General features: G+C 38.8%; 1 protein-coding gene across 1 annotated transcript; it reads right to left on the bottom strand.

Moving 5' to 3' along the window:
* Window positions 1–766: 766 nt before the first annotated feature.
* On the bottom strand, window positions 767–27,580 carry ALG8 (ALG8 alpha-1,3-glucosyltransferase). Its single transcript, XM_030332813.1, has 13 exons — window positions 27,442–27,580; window positions 23,447–23,525; window positions 18,373–18,566; window positions 15,567–15,676; window positions 13,787–13,854; window positions 11,400–11,526; window positions 11,039–11,142; window positions 10,221–10,341; window positions 6,713–6,852; window positions 5,002–5,141; window positions 3,602–3,699; window positions 3,214–3,286; window positions 767–1,020 (listed from the first exon to the last, which is right to left on the bottom strand). Exons 1-13 carry the CDS (start codon window positions 27,534–27,536, stop codon window positions 789–791), a joined length of 1,581 nt encoding a protein of 526 aa, XP_030188673.1. The 5' UTR covers window positions 27,537–27,580; the 3' UTR covers window positions 767–788.

Below are 27,580 nucleotides of genomic sequence, written 5' to 3'. Positions count from 1 at the left end.
GTGTGTGAAGGACTCTTCTAGAAGGGAGAGGACATGGCCAGGCTGCAAAAACCACTTAAGTTTGTTCATATGACGAAAGTTTAAGAAGTGGCAGCCTTATCAAAACTGCAGAGCTTGCTGTTAGAATAAATGAACTGTACAAGATGTCCTTAACTCAACGCAAGCGTTGATATGCTGACAGGCCAAACCAGTTCATTAAGTATTCACCCCCTGGCTTTGTGAGTATTGTTATTGTATAATTTCAAAAAAAAAAAAACCAAAAAAAAAAAACCAACAACAAAAACCACCTCTTGGAACAAGGTGTATAGAATGGGGACAGAACATCACCTGTTTGTGTGCACACGCCAGTAGGAAAATATAGGAGCGGATAATGATCCAGAACATTCTTGTTCAGAAATACAAAACAGCATTTTATTTCTATTTCCCTTAGCACATGATTCTAATTATGTTTTATAGCCTGACAATGGTCATCACAGGCTACAAATAATCATGTTGTTGGTAGACTCCCTGCTTGCTATGAGCAAGCACAGCAGTCTGAATCATCTCAGATGACTTGAACAGGGCAAGGCGAGATTTGTTTCAAATGTGCTTCATTGCTTAGGGAGGATAAGTGGCTTCTCACCATGGTGACAATCACGTCGCTAGGCTGGGCAAGGCCAAGTTTAGAAGAATGGTCTTCCAAACAGAACCACTGAAATGAATGGTTCATGCCACCAGCAACTTTCTTCAAGTTCTGATTAATTTCCCATGAAATAATTGCTTGGAAGATATCCAAGCAGTTCCTTTATTCATTGTTTCTTTGTCTTGCTGGAAGGAGGGTCAGACAACACTGAAACATACAGTTTGAACCAAGCATATGTGATGCCGGCTGCACAATACACTGAGGTCAGTAACAAAGGGATAAAGGGGTACTTCAGCTTCCAGGAGGTGAAAGGGAATAGAAATTCACAGAAGACTTCCAGAGGCCCCAAGCCAAGGAGGTAGAAAGTTTCCAACCAATTAAAAAGAGGTTTTTCTTTTCTGAAGACAAAAGGAGAGAAAAGTCTCATTTTAAACAAGTCATCCTGGTTTAGCAAACATCTCTCAGCTGAAGCTTCCCACCTGCACCGTCCTGATGTGAATGATAGCTAAAGCCATTGTCAAAAGAGTGCATTCAATTTCACATTTAGAAAAAATGGAGAATGATATACCACTGCACTAGCTCAACAATCCAGATTTACCCAATCGTCATCTACCCATGCTGTCGCCTCAGTGAAGCTGCTGAGAGAACCAGCTCTGCATCTGGGGGAGGAAAGGGAGCTAGATGCTGTGACGCTGATGTAAAAAAATGCTACACAATAGGTAATTGATGGTTTTCAAGACGCTTTTGTTTTGGTAAAATAACATACAACTTGCTATTTAACCATTTTTAAGTATGCCATTCAGTCCCAGTAAGTGTATTGATAGTGTTCTGCTACCAACATCACTATCCACTTTCAAAACATTTTCATCACCCCAACAGAATCTCTGGAAACATCAAGCAATAATCACTCCCCATTCCTCCTCCCGAACCTCTACTCTGTAACCTCTAATTTACTTTTTGTCTCTATGAATTTGCCTATTCTACAGCATTTATATAGTATTTGTCCTTCTGTGTCTGGCTTAGTTCACTTAGCCCATGTTTTCAAGGTTCATCCATGTTGTAGCACACATCAGAACTTCCTTCCTCTTTCTGAGTGATCAGTACTCCACTGTATGTATACACCACCTTTTGTTTAGCCATTCATTTGCTGATGGACACTTGGGGTGTTCCCACCTTTTGGCACAGTGAATAAAGCTGCAATGGACACTGTGTACAAGTATCTGTTTGAGTTCCTCTTTTCAGTTCTTTTGGGTATATACTAACAGTGGAATTGCTGGGTCATATGGTGAGAACTGAGTTGTAATATAATTAAGTATATGAGGCTTATGGACATAATCAGATATGAATCATAAAGGAGCTTTAAAAAATTATATGGATAACATTATATTAAGTTTAGAAGAGAAAAAATTCTACCCATAATTCTATAACAAGAATTTTTACATATATTTATTTAAAAATATTTTTTGAAGTAGGGGCGCCTGGGTGGCTCAGTGGGTTGAGTGTCTGACTTCGCTCAGGTAGTGATCTCACAGCTCATGGGTTCGAGCCCCACGTCAGGCTCTGTGCTGACAGCTCAGAGCCTGAAGTCTGCTTCGGTTTCTGTGTCTCCCTCTCTCTCTCTCTCTCTCTCTCTCTCTCTGCCCCTCCCCCGCTAGCACTCACTCTCTTTCTCAAAAATAAACATTAAAAAAATTTTTTTTTAAATATTTTTTGAAGTTTATTTATTTATTTTGAGAGACAGAGAGAGCAAGCAGGGGAGGGGCAGAGAGAGAGGGAGATAGAGAATCCCAAGCAGATTCCGCATGTCAGTGTGGAGCCCAATGTGGGGCTCAAATCCCTGAACCATGAGATCATGACCTGAGCCAAAACCAAGAGTCAGACGCTTAACTGACTGAGCCACCCAGGCGCCCCTACATATATATTAGCTTTATGCATCTATATTTATGTGGCTTTACTCATAATGCATATTTTACATTCTAATATTAAGTTTTCATATAAGGTTTTAATTTAAGTTAGGTAGTCCCTCCTCAAATAGTCCTTCAGTTAAAGACATGAACTATGTTGTCATGTCAGAGTGATGTGATTATGGGTAATTCGTCCCTAAAAAAATTCTGGCAGCTTTTTGGGCTCAGGTCATGATCTCATGGTTTGTAAGTTCAAACCCCGCATTGGGCTCTCAACTGTTAGTGTGGAGCCTGCTTCACATCCTCTGTCCTCCTCTCTCTCTGTGCCTCCCCTGCTTGTGCACTCTCTCTCTCAAAAATAAACATTGAGGGGCGCCTGGGTGGCACAGTCGGTTAAGCGTCCGACTTCAGCCAGGTCACGATCTCGCGGTCCGTGAGTTCGAGCCCCGCGTCGGGCTCTGGGCTGATGGCTCAGAGCCTGGAGCCTGTTTCCGATTCTGTGTCTCCCTCTCTCTCTGCCCCTCCCCCGTTCATGCTCTGTCTCTCTCTGTCCCAAAAATAAATAAACGTTGAAAAAAAAAAAAAAAAAACATTGAAAAAAAATATTTTTTAAAGGCTTAACGGACCATTTAGGAATAAACATTTCACAATAGCAAACATAATTTTAAATGTACTCTTTTGGATTACCTGAATAGAGTCTTCAGTGAGGAAATACTATAGGTGGTAAATAGTAACATGAGTAAGATTTTAGTGGGAAGTTCTGTTAAAAGAAAAAAAAATACAGATGATAATTCAGTTGATCAGAGAAAGATATATGATACTCAAGGCAATATAATAAGCACACTGGCACAGCTATATAGTGCTGGCAATGCTTTTTGAGCTTAATGATGCATCTTTGTGACATCTAAAGATACTGAGGATTAGGAACAAATTAGAGGTTTTATTTAAGAGCATGGAGGAGCTCTCTCCTTCCAAGAGATTTTAAGGTCATTTAAATGAGATATATTGATCTCTAGGCCCTGATGAAAAAGGCATGGCAATCAAATCTCTCTCTCTAAAATAAAAAGCTGTTTACCTGGTGCAGTGAAGAGCAGAGGGAAGAGGGAATAATGTCCCGTTGTGGTCAGAATCAGAAAAATTGAAGCATCTCCTGCTTTTCCCACAGAAAGAAGGCTAAAAATAAAAATTCTTATAATAATTCCTTAAAACAACAACTGAAACTTACACTTGCAGCAGACAGCTTGAATAAACGGCATCTATTATTTCTAGCACTGGCTTATGCATAAGCTAACATACTGATCTTTGCTACAAGTCCAATATAATTGAGAATATTAATTTCGTGGGAAAATTTAAGCAACTGATGGAAGAATGTACCACACTGAATTGGGGAGTATTGAAAAAGAGTCTTGCTTCCCTGAGTAACTGCCTTCCTCACAGAAAGGGACATGGTGGGACTAGGAGCTGCCTTGTGGTGGTAGCCAGGGAGACAGGACTTGGGAGTTTAATTTCCAGACCTGGAGCTCTTCTCTTGGGCAGTGCCCCATGCCTGATGGTGCTTAGTATGAGTTCTAATTAAAGACATTAGAAGTTTTGCTCTATTTCTTAATTCGGAAACTCTACGTTGCTGAATGAATCCAGACAAGCCATATACTGACGTGACAAATGTGCTTAAGTTTCCTTCAGAGCTTAATTTCTCGCAAGATTTAAGAAAAATCTCAAGGAAAAAAAAAGGCTAATTCTAATATCATCTATCTATCAGGATTTAATTATATGCAAAATGGACACTACTGCATTTAATTTTTTTTAATTTTTAATTTTTTAGCATGGTACAGTGAAAAGATCATAGGAACCAGCATCATAACATTCAGGTTTAAGTCCTAACTGTGCTACTTGCTAGCTGTGTGGCTTTGGATAAGTCATTTAGACTCTCTGAGCCCAGTTTCTGTAGATGTTAAGACGGGATGATATCCATTTATCCTAATTACCTTAAAGGTTGCTGTGAGGCTCAAAAGAAAAAAAAAAATGCAAAAAGAAAAAAACCCAACCAAACCCCTCTTCTCCCCACCAAAAACCACCTCAACAAGAGTTCTGCAAAATGTGAAGTTCTGTACAAGTATTAAATTTTACTCCATAATGGACTCAATCATTACTCTAACAACACTTAACAAGAAACCATGAAATCTTATTTTCGCCAATGAGGTGACACCAAAGCCTATGCTTTTCTATACCATGCTGCCATTCAATATCCAGATCTAACACCTTGTATCATGGTTCTTAATTGCTGTAGTACCCTTAACAAAAAACAGCAGTAACTGTGTGTGCATATTCCCAGTTAAGCATCCCTGTCCTGTCCTAGTATAAATCTATTCCTGTACATCTTTGCCTTTGCCTATCCCACTGAACATGTCAAATGGAAAACAACAGGCTCATTACGAAATCTGCCAGAAATGCCGGCTGACTGAGTTATGTGCTTACCTCATCGGGAGAACTGCAAGGAGTATGGCTTTTTCATGGACGTGCCACCCAAATAGGAAGGAGCTCAAGGCACAAAGAATTAGACATCGCAGAAAGCCTCTGGGCCCTTGGGGTTTAAACCAAAGACAGAAAACAGAGGGCTAGAAACAACAGGCAAAGATAAAACTTCAGTATCACTCAAAATAGGCTTTACAGAAACATTGTTCAGGCGAATACAATTTATATCATCTCTGCAAACCAGTACATCTTAGACTATTCTCCCTTACACTGGGTTAATTCATCACCATGTGAACACTCCACCAGAAGTTATAAAAAACTACACAGGGGGCGCCTGGATGGCTCAGTCAGTTAAGTGTCTGACTCCTGATTTCAGCTCAGGTCATGATCTCATGGTTGTGAAATCAAGCCCTGAGTCGGGCTGTGTACTCACAGCACAGAGACTTCTTGGGATTCTCTCTCTCCCTCTGACCCTCCCTGGCTCATGCACACTCCCTCTCAAACACAAAACAAGACAACAACAACAACAACTAAAAACCTACTCAGAAAAGAAGGCTTTGGAAATACATATTTAACTCATTAATAATTCTGTTCAGGGCACCTGGGTGGTTCAGTCAGTTGAATGTCTAACTCTTTACTTTGGCTCTGGTCATGATCTTGCAGTTTCATGACTCTGAGCCCTGTGTTGGGGGGGCTCTATGCATGGAGCCTATTTAGGATTCTCTGTCTCCTTCTCTCTCTGTCCCTCCCCTGCTCACGGTCTCTCTCAAAATAAATAAATAAACTTAAAAAAATTAATTCTGTTCATCAGAATTAATACTGAATGACTGATATCAGGTCAAACTACAAAAGTTCAAAAACATTTTGAGGCTAATAATAAATTAGATTTTACCATTTTAATAAATACATACCTAGCTTTGTGGGCTGGATTGTAATTTATAATAAAACTAGGGCCTTCCATATGCAGCTTATGAGGCTGACGTTTTAGAAAGTTTTAGGCAGTTAGAACATGGGAACAAGTAGGCCAGCAGAACTTAATTACCCATCAGCACTGCCACTTAATTAAGCGGGGTCAGGTATCTTAATAGGTTTGATCTTTTAGAAACCAAAATTAAAACTGAGTATAATTAAAGTAGAATTGAGTTATTTATACTGAATGCCATTAAAATCATATCATGAAATTGAGAGCATCATGATCACAAACAAAAACAGCTATGAACGAAGCCTCTAACACCATCTGAGTCATGTTAGATTCAATGTTTGACACTCAAAGAGCCACTGTTGACTCTCTTAACTCATTGTCGTCATCAAGACAAAATATCCACGCAGTCCAGGCAACTTTGGATTTTTGACCAGTTAGCCACGGATGAAAACAACAACAGAAACCTGGATGTTCCCACTACACACATTTTCCTTCTCCACAGTGCAGTCCTTGGCCCTTCCTCTCTGGGCTTTTCTTTTTTTCCCCTCAGATCATGAACAAATGATCTAACAGCCACAGCAAGGATCTCTCTCGCAGAGGTTGTACTAGTAATCTTTCCTTAAGGTGTTCAAAATTACTCTAAGAATTGCTCTGAAATACCTCAGTCTGCAGCAGGATGACAGCTATGGTATTTGTCCTATAGTTGGAAAAACCTGAAAGATGAAATTAACCAGCCACACAAAAGAAAAGCAGAGAAAACTCAAGAAACGAGTACCGTGGGTGAATTCTTACCAATATGGCAATCAGAGTGCAGATGAGGGTGGCCAAGGGAGTCACTGAGGGAAGGACTGTGTGTTGGAACTGCTGAACCAAACCACTTGTCATTGAGGCCTTGGGAATTTTGTTGGGATCAAGAAGTTTCAATTCCAAACCTAGAGAGTAAGTAGATATTTTGTTTTATTTTTATATTTGGTCAACCAACTCCTCGAGAAAAAAAAAATCTACTAAATCTTATTGTTGCTTCAAGGTCGAGCTGTATTAAAACTCAACTCTGTACTATTCTATCTAAAATGCCTCTGGTCTTGAGACCATATGATGCAAAGCAGCTTTTTGCACTGGAACAGGGAATTCGTGCAGACAGTATGAATATCAATCTGCTCTCTCTCACCTCTAAAATGAAGCAGGCTTCTAAAATGCAAGTCTGACCAGGGTCACATCCCAGCTTGGAATCCTTCATTGCCTATAAAGTCCATATTCCCAAGCACGGCATAAACTGTCTTCCATGATCTAGCCCCTTCCTCTCCAATCTCATATCCTCTGCTTGATTAAATGTGGCCTGGCCACAATGAATTGACATAGCACTCTCCACACTTGTCCCCTTAGCTTAGAATGGCCTAATCACTTCTCTAAGTTAACTCCTAATTCACTCCCTCATCTGAGAAATCTTTTAAATAAAAAAGTAGAGCTGATTTTCTTGTGGGCTAGGTACACACATATGGACCCTGTACATGTCTCTATCTAGTGTTCACCCTACTGCCCTGTATCTGTTTATGCACTCATTTCCTCCACTGTATTGGATTTCTTAAAAGCAGAAATGATTATTAATCCATTTTTATCCCCAGCACATACGTGTTCAAGGAATACTTATTAGATGACCAAGTCTGAGGATGATGATGCAAATTCCATCCCAAACAAGCTAATAGGACAGCCAAGGACAGTCTGAGCATGGCCTTGTAGTAGACAAGGTCTACTGAAAATCAGTGAAATGTGGGGAGGTGTACACTACCAAATTATTTTGTATTCATTAACCTCTTTCCTTTTCCCTTCAGTCTGATGAGTCTCTCTTAAAGCTACTGCCACTGACCAAGACATCTTTTTTTTTATATATTAAATATAATTTGTTGTCAAATTGGTTTCCATACAACACCCAGTGCTCATCCCAACAGGTGCCCTCCTCAATACCCATCACCCACTTTCCTCTCTCCCCCACCCCCCATCAACCCTCAGTTTGTTCCCAGGATTTAAGAGTCTGTTATGGTTTGCCTCCTTCTCTCTCTGTAACTCCCCCCCCCCTTTCCCTCCCCCATGGACTTCCATTAAGTTTCTTAGGATCCACATGAGTGAAAACATGTATCTGTCTTTCTCTGCCTGACTTATTTCACTTAGCATAATACTCTCCAGTTCCATCCACGTTGCTACAAATGGCCAGATATCATTCTTTCTCATTGCCAAGTAGTATTCCATTGTATATATTAACCACATCTTCTTTTTTTTTTTTTTTTTTTTTTTTTTAAATTTTTTTTTTTCAACGTTTATTTATTTTTGGGACAGAGAGAGACAGAGCATGAATGGGGGAGGGGCAGAGAGAGAGGGAGACACAGAATCGGAAACAGGCTCCAGGCTCTGAGCCATCAGCCCAGAGCCTGACGCGGGGCTCGAACTCATGGACCGCGAGATCGTGACCTGGCTGAAGTCGGACGCCTAACCGACTGCGCCACCCAGGCGCCCCTAACCACATCTTCTTTATCCATTCATCAGTTGATGGACATTTAGGCTCTTTCCATAATTTGGCTATTGTTGAAAGTGCTGCTATAAACACTGGGGTACAAGTACCCCTATGCATCAGCACTCCTGTATCCCTTGGGTAAATTCCTAGCAGTGCTATTGCTGGGTCATAGGGTAGATCTATTTTTAATTTTTTGAGGAACCGCCACACTGTTGTCCAGAGCGGCTGCACCAGTTTGCATTCCCACCAACGGTGCAAGAGGGTTCCCGTTTCTCCACATTCTTGCCAGCATCTATAGTCTCCTGATTTGTTCATTTTAGCCACTCTGACTGGCGTGAGGTGATATCTCAGTGTAGTTTTGATTTGTATTTCCCTGATGAGGGGTGACGTTGAGCATCTTTTCATGTGCATGTTGGCTATCTGGATGTCTTCTTTAGAAAAGTGTCTATTCATGACCAAGACATCTTTGAAGAGGCAGATATATAAGATAATGTACAGCCTAGTTTTCTCACTCGGACAAGGAAAGTGGCCCTTATACCTCATACCATGCTGGTTATTTAAGGTTTTTGAATACAAATGTTAAGAAATTCCTTGTAAGAGTCCTTGGACATCAAGGCTGGATTCACAGTGGGTGAGGGATAATACCAAATTATGATTTCCTTTAAGTATGCACCAAAACAGTGACAGCAGCTACTTGTGCCAAGAGCTTTGTAGCCATTACTTTCAGACCCCTGAGGCACAGAGAGATGTATAACTTGTCCAAAGTCACACAAGTGATAGGTGGTAGAATTAAACTCAGATCTGTCTGGCTACAACGCCCCTGCTACTAACAACCTAGCATTTTTTTATTATTGCATGTTTCTTACAACATAGTGCATTGGTACAGTTACTTACATTATCCTCTTATTATACTCACTAGAAGAATCAAGTGACTTGAAGAATGCCACAGAGCCACTCATTTATGCAGGTTGGCCTCCAACCAAATCATCAGACTCTAGATCAGGAATTGGCAAATTCTACCTTGAGGGCCAAATCCCCAGCCTGTGACTAATTTTTGCATAGCCCGAAGCTAGGAAGAGTTTTTATATTTTTCAAGGTGGTAAAACAAACAAACAAAAACACCTTATGTGGTCTGCCAAGCCTAAACTATTTACTATCTGGCCCATTTTTTTTCAGACAAAGCTTACTGACCTTTCTCTTGATCCTCCCCATTTCCCATCAAGCTAGGCTATATTCACAAACTACTGTGAGTTATTCTAGAGTGAATTATTTTCAGTAGAACCATCTTAAGATATACATTATTATTATTATTATTATTATTATTATTATTATTATTTTATCACAACCCAAACTTAAAAGCCTAGCCTAGGTTTCCCATTTCTTCTCATCTCATGCATGACTATCATTTTCCTTACTGATAGAACACCTAGAGTCACAGCTTACACAGTCTTCTTTCCTTCTGCACACATTTAAGTTTAAAAGCAGAGTTAACTGCTGAATAACATTTTACTCAAGGCAAAAATTACCTTTTAAAAATGTCTAAATATTGTATTTTTTTTTTTCCAAAGCAAAGGATCAACCTCATTGCCACAAATGGTTTTTATAAGGAACACAGCCTGTCTACTACACTGAAACCTTAGTCCCTAGAACTGCTCCCCTGTTTATTCTGAAAGCTGAGACACAAGGCCGGAGAACAAACAGTTCAGCCACATTCAAAACACAAAGCAGGATTTTCCATTTCTCAGTATGACTTGTCCAAATCCATCGTCTAAGTAAGAAGGCTGGCTACTATACCGATGATGGAGAGCACTTTGTCCAAAGCATTGTACAAAGCCCAGAAGTTTGGAGCCCAATATGCATGGCAGAGGCCCCTCTTGAAAGGGAAGAGTCGGGACAAGACTTGAGGCAGTTGGTTCTGTAGAAAAGAGATTAAACAGTGACCGATCTTTTCCAAATGCAAAAAGAGAACTAAAGAACCATCTGTGACATAGCGTGTAGAAAGTTCTAGTCCTTGTTCCCTCAAGTAGTTGTGTGATCCTGAGCAGTTCACAGAACCTCCTCTTGTCTAACCTACTCATCTGTTGAGTGGGACAAGATATGCTGAATACCAGTCCAGTACTGCTATGAGATAATTATAATAAGGGAAGAATTTACGAGCTGCAAAGGAGGAGACCCCAGGGTGAGGGAAAAAGGGGAAAACGAAAAATATTCATCGAACATCTATAATATTCTAGGCACTTTGAATGTTGTCAGTGAATGACTATGCAACACCATTAGTATTGATTTTGGAGTTACAAATAAATTATCACAAGTAAGCAAATGAGCAAATAAGGAAATCTGCGAACAATGATCATCAATTCTGTGTGTAAGTGTGTGTGTCTATGTGTGTGAAAGACATATAGTTAAACATGTAAACATACAGATACGTATTTGAATATGAACCAAAATGTCTGAAAGAACACCATTCTGTCTTTGGGGAGTCATACTGGGGAAGAATCCGAAAAAAGTAGATTTGCTTCTTTTATACATTCTTTGTTTTATTATTTTTTTCTAAACAACAGCAGCAACAACAAAAAACATGTATTACTTAATTTAAAAAATAAAGGACTTACCAAGGCTAGGAAGGGACCCAGTGAAAGAGCAGAAACTAAAAAAACAATCAGTCCTAGAGAAATAACACGGACAAAGCTGAAACTGTTCCATCGGACGGATCCATCTACAGAAAAGGAACATTACCGTTACCAGGAGCATGGAAAACCATAACTTATACAATATGCTAAAACCAGAAGTATCCCCTGATAGCACACCAACCTTCATGATGTGACAAGAGCACAGAAAAGTCAGAATGGTCAAGGGTTTATAGGATCAATAAACGAGAGATATCTGCTGTGCCTCATAAAATCCTCTCAAGAAGCAAGCTACCAAATCAAGGAAAAAGAAAATAATGGTTTCGTTATTGTCACTAAAACTTGCCTGGTTTATTTGCAGTGAAACAGTAAGACCGTAGCAGGTATACACCATAAGCCGGGGCTACATAGAGGTAGATGTGCTTGAAGTGTAGAAGAACAGCAAAGAGAAATGCTCCTTCCATATGCCTTTTCTAGGAGATTTAAAAGGGAAATATCACTTTAAAATTCAGGGTAAACTAAATGTAGTAATGTAGTATCCTGGTTGGATCCTGGAACAGAAAAATAACATTAGTGGAAAAACTGGTGAAATCTGAGTGCAGCACCAATGTTGATTTTTTAGTCTTTTTTTGTTTTTTAAGTTTTAATTTTAATTCCAGATAGTTAACCATACAGTGTTATGCTGGTTTTAGGTGTACAATAGTGTTTTTTAGTCTTGTTGAAAGAATGAACTATGAAAGTGTCATAGTTATGTAAGATGGTGGCATGAGGGGAAAATGGGTGAGGGGCACAGGGACTCTCTGTACTATCTTTGTTAACTTTTCTATAAACCTAGGACTATTTTTAAAAATTAAGTTTATTAAAAAATAAAAAAACCCTGGAGACTGGTTGCATAACAATGTGAATATACTTAAAACAATACTAGCCTGTACACTAAAAAAATGGTTGATAGTTAATTTTATGTGTATTTCAACACAATTTAAAAAATACATATTTTAAAATCTATATTCTGACATGCTTAATGAATGAAATCATCTGGGATATGTTTCAAAATAATCTTGTGTGTGTTTGTGTGTAGATCACTGTGCTATTCTTATTTTCTCTACTTTTGTATATGATTTAAGTTTGCTATAATAAAAAGGTTTTAAATTTCAGGCAAATATTCTACATGCAATATAAGGAGAAAACAGGCAAGTGATTCTAGTTAGTTTTTATACTGAGCCTAGTTCATTACTGCAACAAATATTTATTTAATACTTAGCTTGATGCTAAGGTACAGGACACATTATCATAAAAACACACCCCAATGCTCCTTAAAGATCTGAAGCCCAGAGAATTCAATCACCCTCATCCCCTGGACCTGGGGATGAGAGTATGAAAGAATACATATGATGTTATGCTACCAAAGAGCCACCTAAATCTGGTGTTATAGATCAGGTAACATATAGTAGTATCAGGCTGAAGGCACCGAGTACAGTACTTGATCCTAACAAACTACCTACAAGAACTAAAGGTATTCTGATTTAAAACAAATAAACAACAACAACAAAAAATCCCCAAGTTGACTATAACTAAATAAATCTGAATTCTACCTACCTCACAGGAATTTGGGGATCAAATGAGATAATGTTCCTGTGGTTCAGGAAGGAAGCTGCCAAAGGGGCCATGAAAGGCCAGGTTCCTTCTCTCACTGTCTCATCAGGGTGTGCTCTAGAATAGATGAGTGAGGAATGATCAGGAAAAATAATGGGTTGTTTCCAGATCTCTGATCACCGCTTTTTCAACTTAAGATTCAGAGAAGGTCTAGCTAAACTTTATTTAACAATCATTCACTGAATGCCAATTATGCTCTAAGTGCTACATGGCTTTTTATGGTTAAAAGACAAAAACTTATCCAGACATTTATAGTTGACAAAGAATTTTAAAGCAGATTATCAAATTTGATATTTCCAAAGTCCCTGTGAGGTAGAGGGCCCCCATTTTACAAATAAGAATGTAATAAGAGGTACATTTCATTTTATGGATGCAAAAACTGTGGCTGAGGGGGTTAAATGACTTACTTTCGGGTAATGGTTCCCAAACCTGACTGTGAATCAAAATTCCCTATAAATTCCTAAACGCCAGTGCTAAGGATTCTTATCCAGCATACAGAGAGGTGACCCCAAAGTATGAACTTCTGATTTCTTCCTCTATAAAGAGGAGGAAAATAATGACAATAATTTCATAGAACAGTTGTGAGGTTTACTCAATAAGATATTATATATAATGTACCTAACCCAAAGTAGCCAATGCATTTGTGTGAGCCCTGTCTGAGTCATACAGTTCATTAGGGTCAGTCAGGATTTCAACTCAAATCTTCTGATTCCAAATCCCATACTTTCCATTACACTATGCTATATACTTCTGACGACGAAACCCCACCATCAGTTATTATATTGTAAAAACTGGAGACTTCATTCCTAGGTAAATGATTCCAGCCAAATACAGCAACACAAGTTTATTTCAGGCCTGCCACCCTCTAACAAGTTTCTAGAGTCTATGCGTAAAAGGAAGAAAATTATTGTCAAAAGAGAAGATGGGATTTATGAGAAATATGCAATAAAATTATCTATAGTGCTTGACAATTCAAAACAGTCCATCAAATAAGTCTACCCATCACCAACTTATTGTTGCCTTTCAAAGCTCAAAGTCAGACTTAAGGGCAAAAATCTAATCAGCCTATTTTGTATTTACCTGAAATAATCGTGCAATGGAGAGTAGCATTAATCCAAATAAAAAACCATTGTACTGGAAATGAATATCTGGACTTAGATTAAGGAAAGACAACAGAGGATACCAAATTTAAGTTGAATTGTGCCAGCAGATTGAATATAAAAATGCAAATGCTTTCCTAATAGGTAAACTAAAGACTAAAATATTCCTCCAGTTTGAACTTCTCATAAATGTGTTTTCTATAAACAGAGTCAAACCTTAGACAAACTCTAATTAAAATGTATATAGTGCCTGGGAATGCAAGCTGGTGCAGCCACTCTGGAAAACAGTATGGAGGTTCCTCAAAAAACTAAAAATAGAATTACCCTACGACCCAGCAATTGCACTACTAGGCATTTATCCACGGGATACAGGTGTGCTGTTTCGAAGGGACACATGCACCCCCATGTTTATGGCAGCACTATCAACAATAGCCAAAGTATGGAAAGAGCCCAAATGTCCATCGATGGATGAATGGATAAAGAAGATGTGGTATATATAGACAATGGAGTGTTACTCTTTTCAAAAAGAATGAAATCTTGCTATTTGCAACTACGTGGATGGAACTGGAGGGTATTATGTTAAGTGAAATTAGAGAAAGACAAAAATCGTATGACTTCACTCATATAAGGACTTTAAGAGACAAAGCAGATAAACATAAGGAAAGGGAAGCAAAATAATATAAAAACAGGGAGGGGGACAAAACAGAAGAGACTCATAAATATGGAGAACAAACTGAGGGTTACGGGAGGGGTTGTGGGAGGGGGGATGGGCTAAATGGGTAAGGGGCACTAAGGAATCTACTCCTGAAATCATTGTTGCACTATATGCTAACTAATTTGGATGTAAATTTTAAAAAATAAAAAATAAAATAAAATAAATGTATATAGTGCCAAGGATTATATAGGGGATAAAAAAAATTATGTTTAAGAAGAAAACCAGGAAACTTTCCCATGTTTTTTCTATCTTAAAGACCCAGCAGCTACAGGACAGGGAATTTTCTGGTTTTGTTTTTTAAATTAGGGATGAGAAAGGAAGGGACCTAACAGCTACTGAAGGCCACTGGCATGCAGCACCCCCTCGTTTATAGTATATATACACAATCTTAGTAAGCCTCACAGCGAACCTGTGAGGACATCAGAGCTCAGAGCCATTAATCTACACATGGCCTAAAGCTACTGCAATGCCATAGCTAAGAGCTGAGTCCAGGTCAGACTTGAACCAAAGTGTGGGTGTTTTCCTCACATATGGCTACTTTTATGAAAACTGTAAAATACTAGGCTCCTGTCGTTAAGATTTTAGTTTCATTCGTATCTTCTGGATTTAAGAACTTTGCCTGTTAATATGTGGTAATCTAAGGTGGTAGAAGAGCATGAAGGTCTGCCTGGTCCCATATGTAACACTGAGACAGGCCCTTTCCTAGAAAAGGTATTTAGAATAATGTGTTCTAAAACTATGTAAGATATATGTATCTGATGAATCTAAAGACAGTTAACAAATCCCAGTATATTGCTTTACTGATGGTTTAACTGGTTCTTGAATATCACCACTAGCTTTTCAGAAACAAAGTGCTCTCAAAATCAGTGTCTGGTACAGTTGGGAGAACCCATAGAAACCATAGTTTTAGGAACCCACGGACCCACCCCACACCCATTCTCAAAAGCAGCTCACATTTCAGAATTACCACCGAAGAAATAATTAATCTCATACTTAGTATATATCAGAGTAAGTAAGGGAATAGTGCAGAAAATGTCAAGGATACGGTCCACGATTAACAACCCGAAGTTCCACAGCAGTAACACTGATAGAATAAACTTTGGCTTCTCTGTAAGTTCTTTACCTGCTTTTTTCCCATCAATGCATTTACAGCACCTACAGTGGAACACCAGGAAGGAAGCAGAAAGAGCTTTTATCTTCATTAGAACATCACCATACCACTACAGAGTACACTCTGATACACTCAGACATATTTTATTAGCTATTCCTGATAAACTGTCCATGCTGTTCTTGACTGCTTAAAAAGGTGACAGCAGAAACAAAGACCTCAGGGTCAGTTCCGTGTCTCTTTTTCAGCTCTGCTGATTTGAAACAGTCTTCATTTAGTAAAATGAAAAATAAACAAACAGCCACCATAAACTCAAAGGGAAGGATTTTGAAAGTTGAGGGCACACACTATTTAGTCCTGAAGTGTAAAAAATGCAGACCATACCTGAAACTAATATAACAGTGTAACATGGTGTATCAACTATAATAAAAAAATGCAGACCAGAATAATATGGTACCCTAAATTATATATCATAGCAGCCAAATTAAAAATAGAGCCACGATGAGCACCTGGATGGCTCAGTTGGTTAAGCGTCCGACTCTTGATTTTGGCTCAAGTCATGGTTTGTAGGTTCGAGCCCTGCATTGGGCTATGCCCTGACAGCACAGAGCCTGCTTGGGATTTAATCCCTCCCTCTCTCTCTACTGCTCCCCTACTTACTCTCTCTCTCTCAAAAATAAATAAATAAACATTTGAAAAAAAATAGAATGGGGTGCCTCAGTGGCTCAGTTGATTAAGCCCCAACTTTGGCTCAAGTCATGATCTCACGGTTCGTGAGTTTGAGCCCCATGTTGGGCTCTATGCTGACAGCTCAGAGCCTGGAGACTGCTTCAGATTCTATGTCTCCCTATCTCTCTGACCCTCCCCCGCTCATGCTCTGTTTCTCTCTCTCAAAAGTGAACATTAAAAATAAATAAATCCTATCAGATCTAACATCCCCTTAAAAAAAAAAAAATAGAGCCACAAACTCATAGCTCCTGATTGTCCAAATAATTTTAAAAACATTTATTAAAAATGTGTATCATTTAAAGGTCAAGATCTATTATTAAATGACAATAGCAAATGAAAAAAATTATGATCCTATTTTTATTTTATAAAAATTATATTCAGACATAGAAGAGAGAATGAAATAATATATAGCAAAATGGTGATGGTGATAGCTGTAAGTGGAGGAGTATGGGTCACTTCTACTTTGTGTACATGTGTGGTTTCCTGTTTTCCAAAATTTTGACAACGATGTATAATCCCAGAAAAAGGATTTTAAAAAATACGTCTGAGTATCGGCAAATCGCAGAAACAGAAATCTAAGCCCAAAAAAAGAAACAGACAATAAAGATGCAATTAAAGAGGGGTTAGCAAAAGGTGTTCTGCTTTTCCTCCATGGAGCCTATTTCATCAACAGAGACAGTAACCTTACAGGGTAATTGAGAAAATTAAGTTACTGTCTATACTTTGTGCCTGGTTCTGGGAACTGGGACATAGATCTCAACAATTTATATCTTATTTAACTGTTCCTTCTACACTGTAGGTAGAAATGAATTCTATTCCCTCTTCCTTCTGCTTATATGCCTTCTCTAGGAACTTCAATTCGACCATTTTGAGTTTAAAGGAGTACATCACAACTCACCTTCCCTTCCAACTCTTGCTAGGTCATAAACAGATTGAATGTTAAGGTGTCAAGTGGGAACTACTCCTTGAGAATGAGCAGGGGTTAAAACGTTGCCAAGGGACTCTTGCTTAAATGGGGCAGGGGTTCAGTGTAGAGGGCCTCACAAATAGAAATGATCCATTTGTGACAAGGGTCATGAAGGGACACAGCTGGTGGTCTGTCACATCATACCAGCAGGCTTAATAAAGTATTGGGACAGAATAGGAACCAACATTAACCGAGAACTTACTACTTACAAGTCACTGTGCAAGACATTGTATATATGTCTATTCAACTAAAATTAATTTATAAGTAAAAGATGCAAAGCATAAAAATATAAAATATAAACATAACTTAAAATTACTGAAGAGTCTAAGGCGCCTGGGTGGCTCAGTCGGTTAAGTGTCAGACTTCGGCTCTTGTCATGATCTCATAGCTCATGTACTGAGAGTTCAGAGCCTGGAGTCTGCTTCCAATTCTCTCTCCCTCTCTCTCTGCCCCTCCCCCCTGCCTGTGCTCTGTTTCTCTAAAATGAATAAACATTAAAAAATTTTTTTAAGTTAGTGAAGAGTCTTCATGAAGGAAAGAGTCCAGAAACAACAACTAAAAGCACTCACTAAGGTTTCCTGAGTTTACTAGAATGGACACTCCATTGGTGGTCAGCACAATGAATATGTGTACACGAGTGTGTGTGCTGTATGTACGTGTGTGTATATCCTAAAGAATAGGGTAGGTCACAGAAACCTCTGGGGGCCGGTTACAAGAAAGGAAAGAAAAGCATATGGAGCCATTCTGAGCAGGAGAAATGGTCATGGAACTCTACGTGAGACTACTCCTCAGAACACTCACAGTCTCTCGTTCTGCCTCTGCCTTGTAATCCCACCTCATTCCCCATTGTCTTCCACAAGATATAGCTAGACTACCTACTGTAATTACTCACTGTACAGTTTAAAACACAGTAACAGAGTTCAGAACTATTCTAGAATTTGCTATCATGTGAGCTTTGTTTCTCTCAAATGAAGAACCAGTTAATACTACTTAATATTGTATTATGTCCTCAACACCTTCCACACAAAATGACATTCTCAGACTTACTCGTGGACAGCATACACAAAGAGTGCATCTGTAAAGATGACAGAAAATCTCTGGAAAAGTAAGGTTCTCGAGCTGGAATAGTTCAGATTACGGACATTCAGCATCTCTTGATCAAAATATTTGGCAACATGTGACAGGGCATACTCAAACCACGCAAAAAAAGGCGGATAATCCAAGGTCCATTCTGAAGTTGCCTGTAAAAATAAAAAAATAGAACATATCCTAAATAACTGAATAAACAAAGTGGATGTGAAGACTGAAAATCCTCACTCTCTAGTCTTTAAAAAAGCACATGAAATAAAATTGCATTTAAAATATGACCTGGGGTGCCTGGCTGGCTCAGTTGGAAGAGCGTGCGACTCTTGATTTTGGGGTTGTGAGTTCAAGTCCCACAATGAGTACAGAGATTAAAAAAAAAAAACCAAAACTTTAAATCAATGATTAAATTATAGAGTAATTTCTATGTAAGACTGAGCAGACCACCAAAACCTGGTTCCTAAGTTATTTAATAATGGTCTTCAATTTTCCTTAAATAGAATTAACTATATTTCAAAGAAAATTAATGAAACTTGCAATAATAACCTTGGTTCTGACATGGTGCTACTCATCTAAATATAAAAAGGGAGCTATGGTATAACAAATGATTCACTAGCTTGGGTTCAAGTTCTGTCTCAGAGACTCAACTTCTCTATTCGTAAAATGAGGTATTGTGAGGGTTAATTGATATAATACATATGAAACACAGTTATGAATGACAAAAGATAACACAAATGCTATTTATCTTTTGTTCTTATAGGTTATCAGATACTGAGATTAAGAGAGCAAAAGTCACTCCTTGCCATTTCTGTATTCTGAACCTTTAGTAAGTGCCTGATGCATTAAGTATGAAAAAATCATTAGTTAAATAAATAAGCAATCACTAATGAGTAAATGAAAATACAGATCATATGAAATAGTATATGAAATATATAACTTCAGGATATTATGTTTTGTTAGATTACTCTAAGTCTCCATTTCCTCACCCAAACAACAGGGATGTACCTACCTCATTACTGCATTAAATTTTACATACGCATTTCAAATACTATTTACATAGTATTGAACCAGAAACAAAGTGTCCGTAAATATTATCTATCATTTAAAAAATTATTGCTATCACCATAGGATGTCCCTAAAACTAAACTCAGACCTTGCACCTCTAAGAGCTCAGATGGTAATAATAATCTCCCTACTCTGTATTTTGTTGCTCTTTTCAATGGGAAATTCCTCTCCTTCTGGAATTGCACTGAAGGTTCACTGGGTACTAACTGGGTGCTCATAGGGACTGCTATTTAGGGTCGCTCTGTGGTATAAAATGAGGTGAGAGAGACTCTGACAAACTACTTGTTAGCTCTTTGTTCATGGTAAGGCTAAATGACAACTTTGGGTCCAGATAAGAAGTAGCTTGTTTCCTCCCCCTGCAGGTACCAACATGTATAAAACCTCAGATCTGAGGCAAACCCAGAGGCTGTATGTCTTAAGCACTCAGGCTATGAACCCACCCATTAAATTCTCTATGAAAAGTTCCTTCCCTAATCCCAAGTTTCCAATGGGGAGTGTAAACAGGATGAGCTATTAAATTGGAGAAAGAAAAGTTAGAAATTCTATTTTTTAATTTCATCCTGTTTAATGTCTACTTTTAATAGTATATTAATAAGGCAGTACTTTTGTAATTTATAAATAAACTCACATGGAGTAGTAAATGATCAAAATGTTTTCTTGCGGGGTATCTGGGTGACTCAGTAGGTTAAGCGTCCAGCTCTTGATTTCAGCTCAGGTCATGATCTCACGGTTTGTGAGTTGGAGACCTGCATCGGGCTCTGCATAGTGCAGAAGCTACTTGGGATTCTCTCTCTCTCTCCCTCTCCCTCTGCCCCTCCCTGTATGTGCTCGGTCTCTCAAAATAAATAAACTTAAAAAAATTTTTTTATTTTAATGTTTTCTTGCTAGGGTATAGATATTTAAGAAACAAAGTTAGAAATTACTCCTCCATATAATTCCAGGAAAGTCAACATCAGCTTTAACATCTGCAGTTCCCAGCTACAGTTTCTATGTCAGAGTTCACTCTACCCTGAAAGAGCCATTTACTCTACAGAAGTGTAAAAGGTTTTGTCCTACTTTACCTTATTTGGAACATTTATTACTTTCAATAAAATGGGGACTAGGAAAAGCATTGAAAAAAACTGGGAGGGACAGGTGCTGCCTGGGAGATGGCCATTTTTCCAAAATAAAATGTCCCTGTCGTTTCTTTGCTAGTCCCAATTCCATACCACTCAGAGGCTCTCTACATGCTGCTCCTAGTCCCCACACAAAGACTTTCCAAATCTAGCTCAGAAGGTTCTCTGGACCTCAAGGATTTCCATCTGGGCCATTTTATTACCTCAACAGTTTTTGGGAAGCCAGTTAGGCTATTAGCTATCATTTCCTCCCAAGTAAACAGTTCCATCACTTCACTAATATTTGGCAGAAGTGGAACTAAAATCTGGGGCTTCTGACTCCAAATCTATTAGCTCAGTAAGCTAGTACAACAGAGCTGTAGAGAGCAAGATGGAGTCACTCATGTCAAGCAGTGGCTCATGTCAAGTAGTGTGGTAAGCAGCCAAGGGCGTTGCAACTAAGACCATATATCATGAAACCAGAACATGCTGACAACTCCCAGAACTGATAACCAGCAGAACCAGAAGAAGCCTGCAAAGACCCACTGACCCTTTCACTGTATTCAACGTCTGGAGAGTCTGACAGTTTGCTGCAAAAGTCCTCCCTTTTTAAAGGAGCTTAATCAGTCTTGGGTCTTTGCAGGCTTCTTCTGGTTCTGCTGGTTATCAGTTCTAGGAGTTGTCAGCCTGTGCTGGTTTCATGATATCTGGTCTTAGGTGCAACGCCCTTGGCTGCTTACCACACTGCTTAATATGAGCAACTCTATCTTGCTCTCAAGAAGAGCTATTTCTTCAGATATAGAAACATCTAACTTCACGGCGCCTGGGTGGCTCAGTTGGTTAATCATCTGACTCTTGATTTCAACTCAGGTCATGATCTTAGGGTTTGAGAGTTTGAGACCCATGTTGGGCTCTTCACTGATGGCACTGGAGCCTGCTTGGGATTCTCTTTCCTTCTCTCTGCCCCTCTCCCACTCACGTGTGTACATGCGCATGCTCTCTCTCAAAATAAACCAATAAACTTTAAAGAAAAAAAAGAAATATCCAACTTCTTCATATGAAGATTCAAAACAACTGTGTTCATTCCACAAGTATTTACTGTGGGTCTCTTTGGTGTCTTTCCCAACCAGTCGACCAATCAATTTAAGCTGAAGCAAGAGCAGAAAGGTAGGTTTGAAGTCACAGTTAGGTAGTCCACTGCTCACATGTTCACTCTCCTTACCATGTCAGAGAGACCCTTCCAGACCTGACCTCATGTGCCTCTCCAGCCTTATCCCCTACTGTGAGGTTCTTGTCTCATATAGTCAAGCCTTGCCCACAACTTAGTTTTGCTCCTTATTGGCTCTTGTGGTTATTTTTGAGCAGAGCAGGAGGAACAAAGAAGTATACCATTAAAAGAATACTTTTTTTTTTCCTTTAGTAAGCTCTATGTCCAATGTGGGGCTTGAACTCACAACCCTGAAATCAAGAGCTGCATGCTCTACTGACTGAGCCAGCCAGGTACCACAAGAGTATCTTTTATATAAGACTCTTTTATCTAAAATAAATTGATAAAGAAGACAGCTTTAGCCTAAATAGTGTTCTAGGAATCCTAAGTTTACAGACAGTGGTGAAGGTTATAGGAACAAATGAGAGAACATCCAGAAAGAGTTACAGAATTGAAATTCTGTACCACAAAGAGAACCCTAGAGAGTACCAGCTGTTTAAAGGGTGTACAGATGAGGAAAAGTTAACAAAGGAGACAAAGAAGGAATGGTCAGAGAGAAAAGGAAGACAGGGGGCTGCCTTCTTATTTAAGGGTCATAATATGAATAATGCTAATTCTTAATAACTCTTAATGTTTACTGAGCACTTCTGTTCCAAGCACTGTGCTAAGTATTATAAGCATCATATTCATTTCACTCTAATACTTATTATCATTTAATAGTTAGGTATGTTGAGGCTTTGAGAGGTCAAGCAGTTTGCCCAGTCACTCAGCATGGGTGTTAGCTGGCAGAACTGAAAGTCACAGAGAGGTGGTCTGGAATCACAGCCCCAAACTCTTGACCGCCAGGCCACACAAAATGTCTTCTAATGGATATGTATATGTGCAAACTGAACTATCTTATACTAAAGCAATTACTTAAAGATCCTTAGCATTCCTATCAAATACTTATAATGTTATTATGTGAGAAGAACTCGGTCCCTTAGGTCAATTGTTCTTAAGCTTTTTTGGTACAAAGGACTATTCTGATCTGACAACAAACAAACAAACAAACAAACAAACCCAAAAAGCAACAATGAATTAAGAGAAAACTTTGCAGATTGTCTTAAAAAAACCTCCCTGCAGCAGAGTGCTATTTTTGATCAAGACACTTCTGAAATGTCATATGCAACTTAGTAATTCATACCAGAAATAAAAATACATAATTTTCATAAATAATAGAAGAGAATGGTTTGTATATTATCAGAAACCTATATATCACATTTGATTATTTCTTTTTTCATAAATAGTGGGGATGGGCAGGATCTTAGAAATAATTCATTCCTAATCTTCATGTGCCAGATGAGAAACTAAGGCTCAGAGAAATGAAATATATTTTCCATGTTGTGACAGAGCCAGGCCTGGAATCTAATTATTCCTCTTTCCCAGTCCCAAATTCTTTCAAAAGGGGTGTGGCAAATATTATAATTTCTAATTTATTGTTTGGGAAACTCATTTTGAAGTACAGGGATTCCCTAATAGTGTCAGAGGACAGAACTGAGGAAAAAGTACAATTTTTATAAAGATTAATTAGAGTTATAATCACATGGAAAACTTCTGATATCAGTAAGGCTTATATGATTTCACACATCACTGTAAAAGACAATCCACCAAAAAAGTGAAAATTTAAACTTACCTCATAATACCACTGTGATACTGGCAAACTGTGAGTGATAGCAAGCCAGTTTCGGTGTACTTCAAAATCTGTGGAATGGCTATTCAAAGTAATCAGATGAGTAAAATGAGATTTTGTTACATTTATCAATTTCACATTTCTAAAATTATGCTTTTAAATGGACTAACACTCCTATACAGCCATAGTTCATGATCCTCTAAAAACACAAACAGGCATTACATAATCCCGAAACATCTCACTTATCTGAAGGCCAGACCTCCTTCTGGAAAAGTTGGGGATCTACAAGTAAGTGAAAAGGTTCTTGGAGTTATCTAAAGGGCTGGGCAAAATCCCATACTCTTTCTTTTTTTTTTTTAACGTTTATTTATTTTTGAGACAGAGAGAGACAGAGCATGAACGGGGAGGGTCAGAGAGAGAGGGAGACACAGAATGGGAAGCAGGCTCCAGGCTCTGAGCCATCAGCCCAGAGCCCGATGCGGGGCTCAAACTCACGGACCGTGAGATCATGACCTGAGCCGAAGTCGGACGCTCAACCGACGGAGCCACCCAGGCGCCCCCCATACTCTTTCTTAAGGGAGGTCTTCTGGCTATTGCTCAGAGGTCACTTACTCTTGTTCACAAAGAATTCTAACAATATTCATTATCTGGAAAATGCTTCACACACCAGCTAGAACTTGAAGGATGAGTAGGAGTTCATCAGATGGAGAAGGTGAGAAAAGGCCCCTGCCCAGCCTTTCCCATGTCTCCTAATTCCTCACTATGTGTAAATATAGTCAAGAATCTCTCCTGCAGGGAAAGAAACATTTTCTCTTCTACCCTTCTAAGTTCTGTAGCTGGTCTAAGAATTAAACTGACATAAGACAAATTTAACAGGAGAAAAAAAAAAGCCAATTTTAATAACATATGTATATATGGGAGCCTGAAAAGAGATGAGAAAGACACGAGGCTTAAACAGTGGCCAAATGATTAAGGCTTATATACCACCCTGAACTAAGGACAGGGATAGGAGCCTGGGGCCTCAAATGGGGAGAAGGAATTCAAGTGAGAAGATGTTTGGTGCACAAAGGTCACCCTGCCAGCAGATAAGTCTCTCAGGTGGAAAAGTGATCTCTGGTAACAGCTCTCTTTCTGGTACAGGCCCCTTTCTCACATAAATTTTCCTTATAAAAAGGAAAAACTTACAAATCTTATTAAAAGGGTAACTTCTACAGTTTTCAGAGCTTCTCCTGTATCTGCAGTTTCTCCAAATAATCAGCCCCAAATAATCCTTATGGCAAAGAGACATATTTTGGGGTGGCATATTCTGTGCCTTTCTCCCCTCTTTAGAATAATTTTCTTTCCCCATTTGTCTACTGCAGTATTTCCCTTCCATGTCTTGAACAGCACCCGATATACAGACGGGCTCAACACATTCCTGTGGAGTTAACCACTCATCATCAAAGTCAACAAGTTCCACAGCAAAACCCGATTAACACTTTCCAATGTTTTATACAACCTTTCCAGTGTCAGCTATCTCCTGAGTTTCCTAGCCAACTTTCATGGCTTTCCATTCCAATATTCATCAGGTAAACGCTGATGATCCCCTATGTTCAGTTCTTGGTCCTCTTTTTATGCAACTTATTCTACTCTGGACAATCTTATTCATTCTTATTGCTTCCATTATTAACAGTACAATGATGACTTCCAAACCACAGTACAAGCTTGATCTCTTTCCTGAGTTCTAGAGATAGGTATCTCCAAATTCCTGCTGACAATGTCCCCTTAATTTCCTATGGATTCCTCAAAATCACAATTCAAAATTGATCTAGCATTTTAATTTCTAAGTATATTCAGTAGTCAACAGAAATACATTTACATATGTTTATCAAAAGACATGTATTGGGCGTGGTCTTCAGGCCTCCAATTACATGTCAATTCCTGAGACTTTCCTTGACACCCAATCTAATTAAGTCTCCCTAGTTAGTCCCCTTATAGAATCCCATTCTTTTCCCTTATAACACTTTTTTTTTAATGGATTCATCTGTTTAATATAGAGATATAACACTGTGTCAATACTAGGCACCATAAAATGTAAACACAATTACTGTCATAAACCTGGAAAGAACCTTTAAGGATTCAAAGTGGCTTTGTTTAGTTACCATTTGCATATAGTGCAGAGAAAGGTCTTCATGTTATTAGCAGTATGTACACAAGAGGTCCAAATTATGAGACAGATAAAAAAGTTGTGTTCTTTAAACACTGTTAAACTAAGTTTTGTAGTAACAGCCAGGTTTATCTTCCTTTCACTAACCATGTTCCCTGTTCAGCACATCATAGCAAGAGCATAGTGAAGTGAATGACGAAATAAAACAATTTTGATACACTTGCACACAATACATTCTATTTATATGATTAAACATTTGATCATACAGTACTTTCCTACAGGATTACTGGCTAATTTTCTTCATAACACTTAACACAAGTGTAGTTGTGTAATTACATATTTACTTTGATTTGTTGCTGGAACTGTTATCCTACTAAACTATACCCTTTATAGGATTAGTGATCATATCCATTTTGTCCTCCCCTGTAGTACCTAGCCCAGTACATGGTATACAAAAAGTAGTTAACAGTTTGTTCACTATATTTACATTTATCCTGTAATACCGTAATGCTGTAGTCCTTCCCTCTCACATCCCAGGGTTTTGCAGTTGAGAAGCAGAACATTAACTACAACTATATATGCTCTTAATCCTGGACTAAGAGCAGTATTGAAAGTAACAACCCTGAAGTAACTAAAGCAAGAAACATTACTTTATATACACAGATCTACAGTTAAAAAAAAAAAAAGAATTCCCTTTCACTCCGATTTGAAAGGAATTTCTTCATTTTAGAAAGATTTTTTTTTCCAATTTGCTTTTAAAATGGAGATATGTTTCTTATTTATTTTCAGTTGCACAGAAAGTTCAACTGACCAACTCCTTTTTCTAAGTCCCTGTAAGTCATTTTGCTAAACCTACACACATTTCATTGCTTATATAATTACATAGACACATCAGTATAAATGTACACTCTATCCATACAGTTCTTCCATACCCAGCAGGATATCACCAAGAACTTGAACCAAATGATACCAGTAAACCAAAACCTAAACTGGGAAGGGGTGGGGAGACCTGGAAGGAAGGGAGAAAAGGAATGAAAGGATAAATGATGGGATAAGAGTTAGGAAGGATGAACAGATGGTGGAAGCTAATATTGAGTACCCACAGTATACATATTACTTGGTGGATACTTCCTAACTGGTTTCCATGCTTTCAGCCTTGCCCCTCTATTTTTCAAATAGCAATCTAATCCTGTGTGATCTGGCCACTGTCCACCTCATCCTGTGCCATTCTCCTCCTCCCATCGTGCTCTTCAGCAACAAGGGTCACTTTCTGTTCCCAGAATGCTCTTGAGGTTTTTTTTCCTACCACAGGGCATTTACACTTATTCTCTCCTATGCTTGAATTGATTTTTACACGGCTTATTCTCTTTCATCCTTCAAATTTTAACTCAAACATCACCTCCTAAAAGAGGGGTAAAGCCTTGACCTGTAGTCAATTTCTTGTATACATCCTATCACAATCTGAAACATTCGTTTTTGTCTGCCCCCACTAATCTATTGAGGGCAAGAATCGGAAATGTCTTTCTCACCACTGGATCTCTAGTGCCTAGCCCAGCAGACAACTGTTAAATACAGCCGAACGAATGGTGGAGGTGAGTGTTCTTAATCTGCATATTAAGGATGAAGACCCAAGGCTTAAAAACACTTAAGTCAGTCAGCGCCAAGCCTGAACCCAGCCATCCAGGGCTATGATCTAGTTCTCAGGTCAAGTAACAATCAATCGGCGGAGCGGGAAGCTTAGCAAAAGCATAGCGGAGCCTACAGGAGCGTTCAAGTTCCCTTTCCTCCTCCCACCCACGGGCATCCTCGCTTCTCTCTCCCGCTTTGACCAACCGTGGTGCGGGTCCCTTACTATGTGGGGATGAGAAGGCATTTGAGGAGAGTCACCCCGAGCGCCAAAGCCGAAAACCAATTGCCACCACCCATCGCAATTCCGAGAGCGGCCATTACTGTAGCGCCCGGCGCTTTCAACCAACTGGATCCACATCCGG

This window comes from Lynx canadensis, chromosome D1, assembly GCF_007474595.2.
Source record: "Lynx canadensis isolate LIC74 chromosome D1, mLynCan4.pri.v2, whole genome shotgun sequence".
NCBI classification, from domain to species: Eukaryota; Metazoa; Chordata; class Mammalia; order Carnivora; family Felidae; genus Lynx; species Lynx canadensis.
The sequence above is the reverse complement of the archived record's forward strand: the minus strand, read 5'-3'. Positions and strand labels throughout refer to the sequence as shown.

Excerpts from the sequence above, each read along its gene's own strand:
- ALG8 (XM_030332813.1), bottom strand. The coding sequence starts at position 27,536 with ATGGCCGCTCTCGGAATTGCGATGGGTGGTGGCAATTGGTTTTCGGCT. Across the intron at positions 11,527-13,786 it reads CCATTGCACGATTATTTCAG|AAAAGGCATATGGAAGGAGC; the intron begins GTAAATACAAAA and ends TAAATCTCCTAG. Across the intron at positions 11,143-11,399 it reads TTTCACTGCAAATAAACCAG|ATGGATCCGTCCGATGGAAC; the intron begins GCAAGTTTTAGT and ends CCTTTTCTGTAG.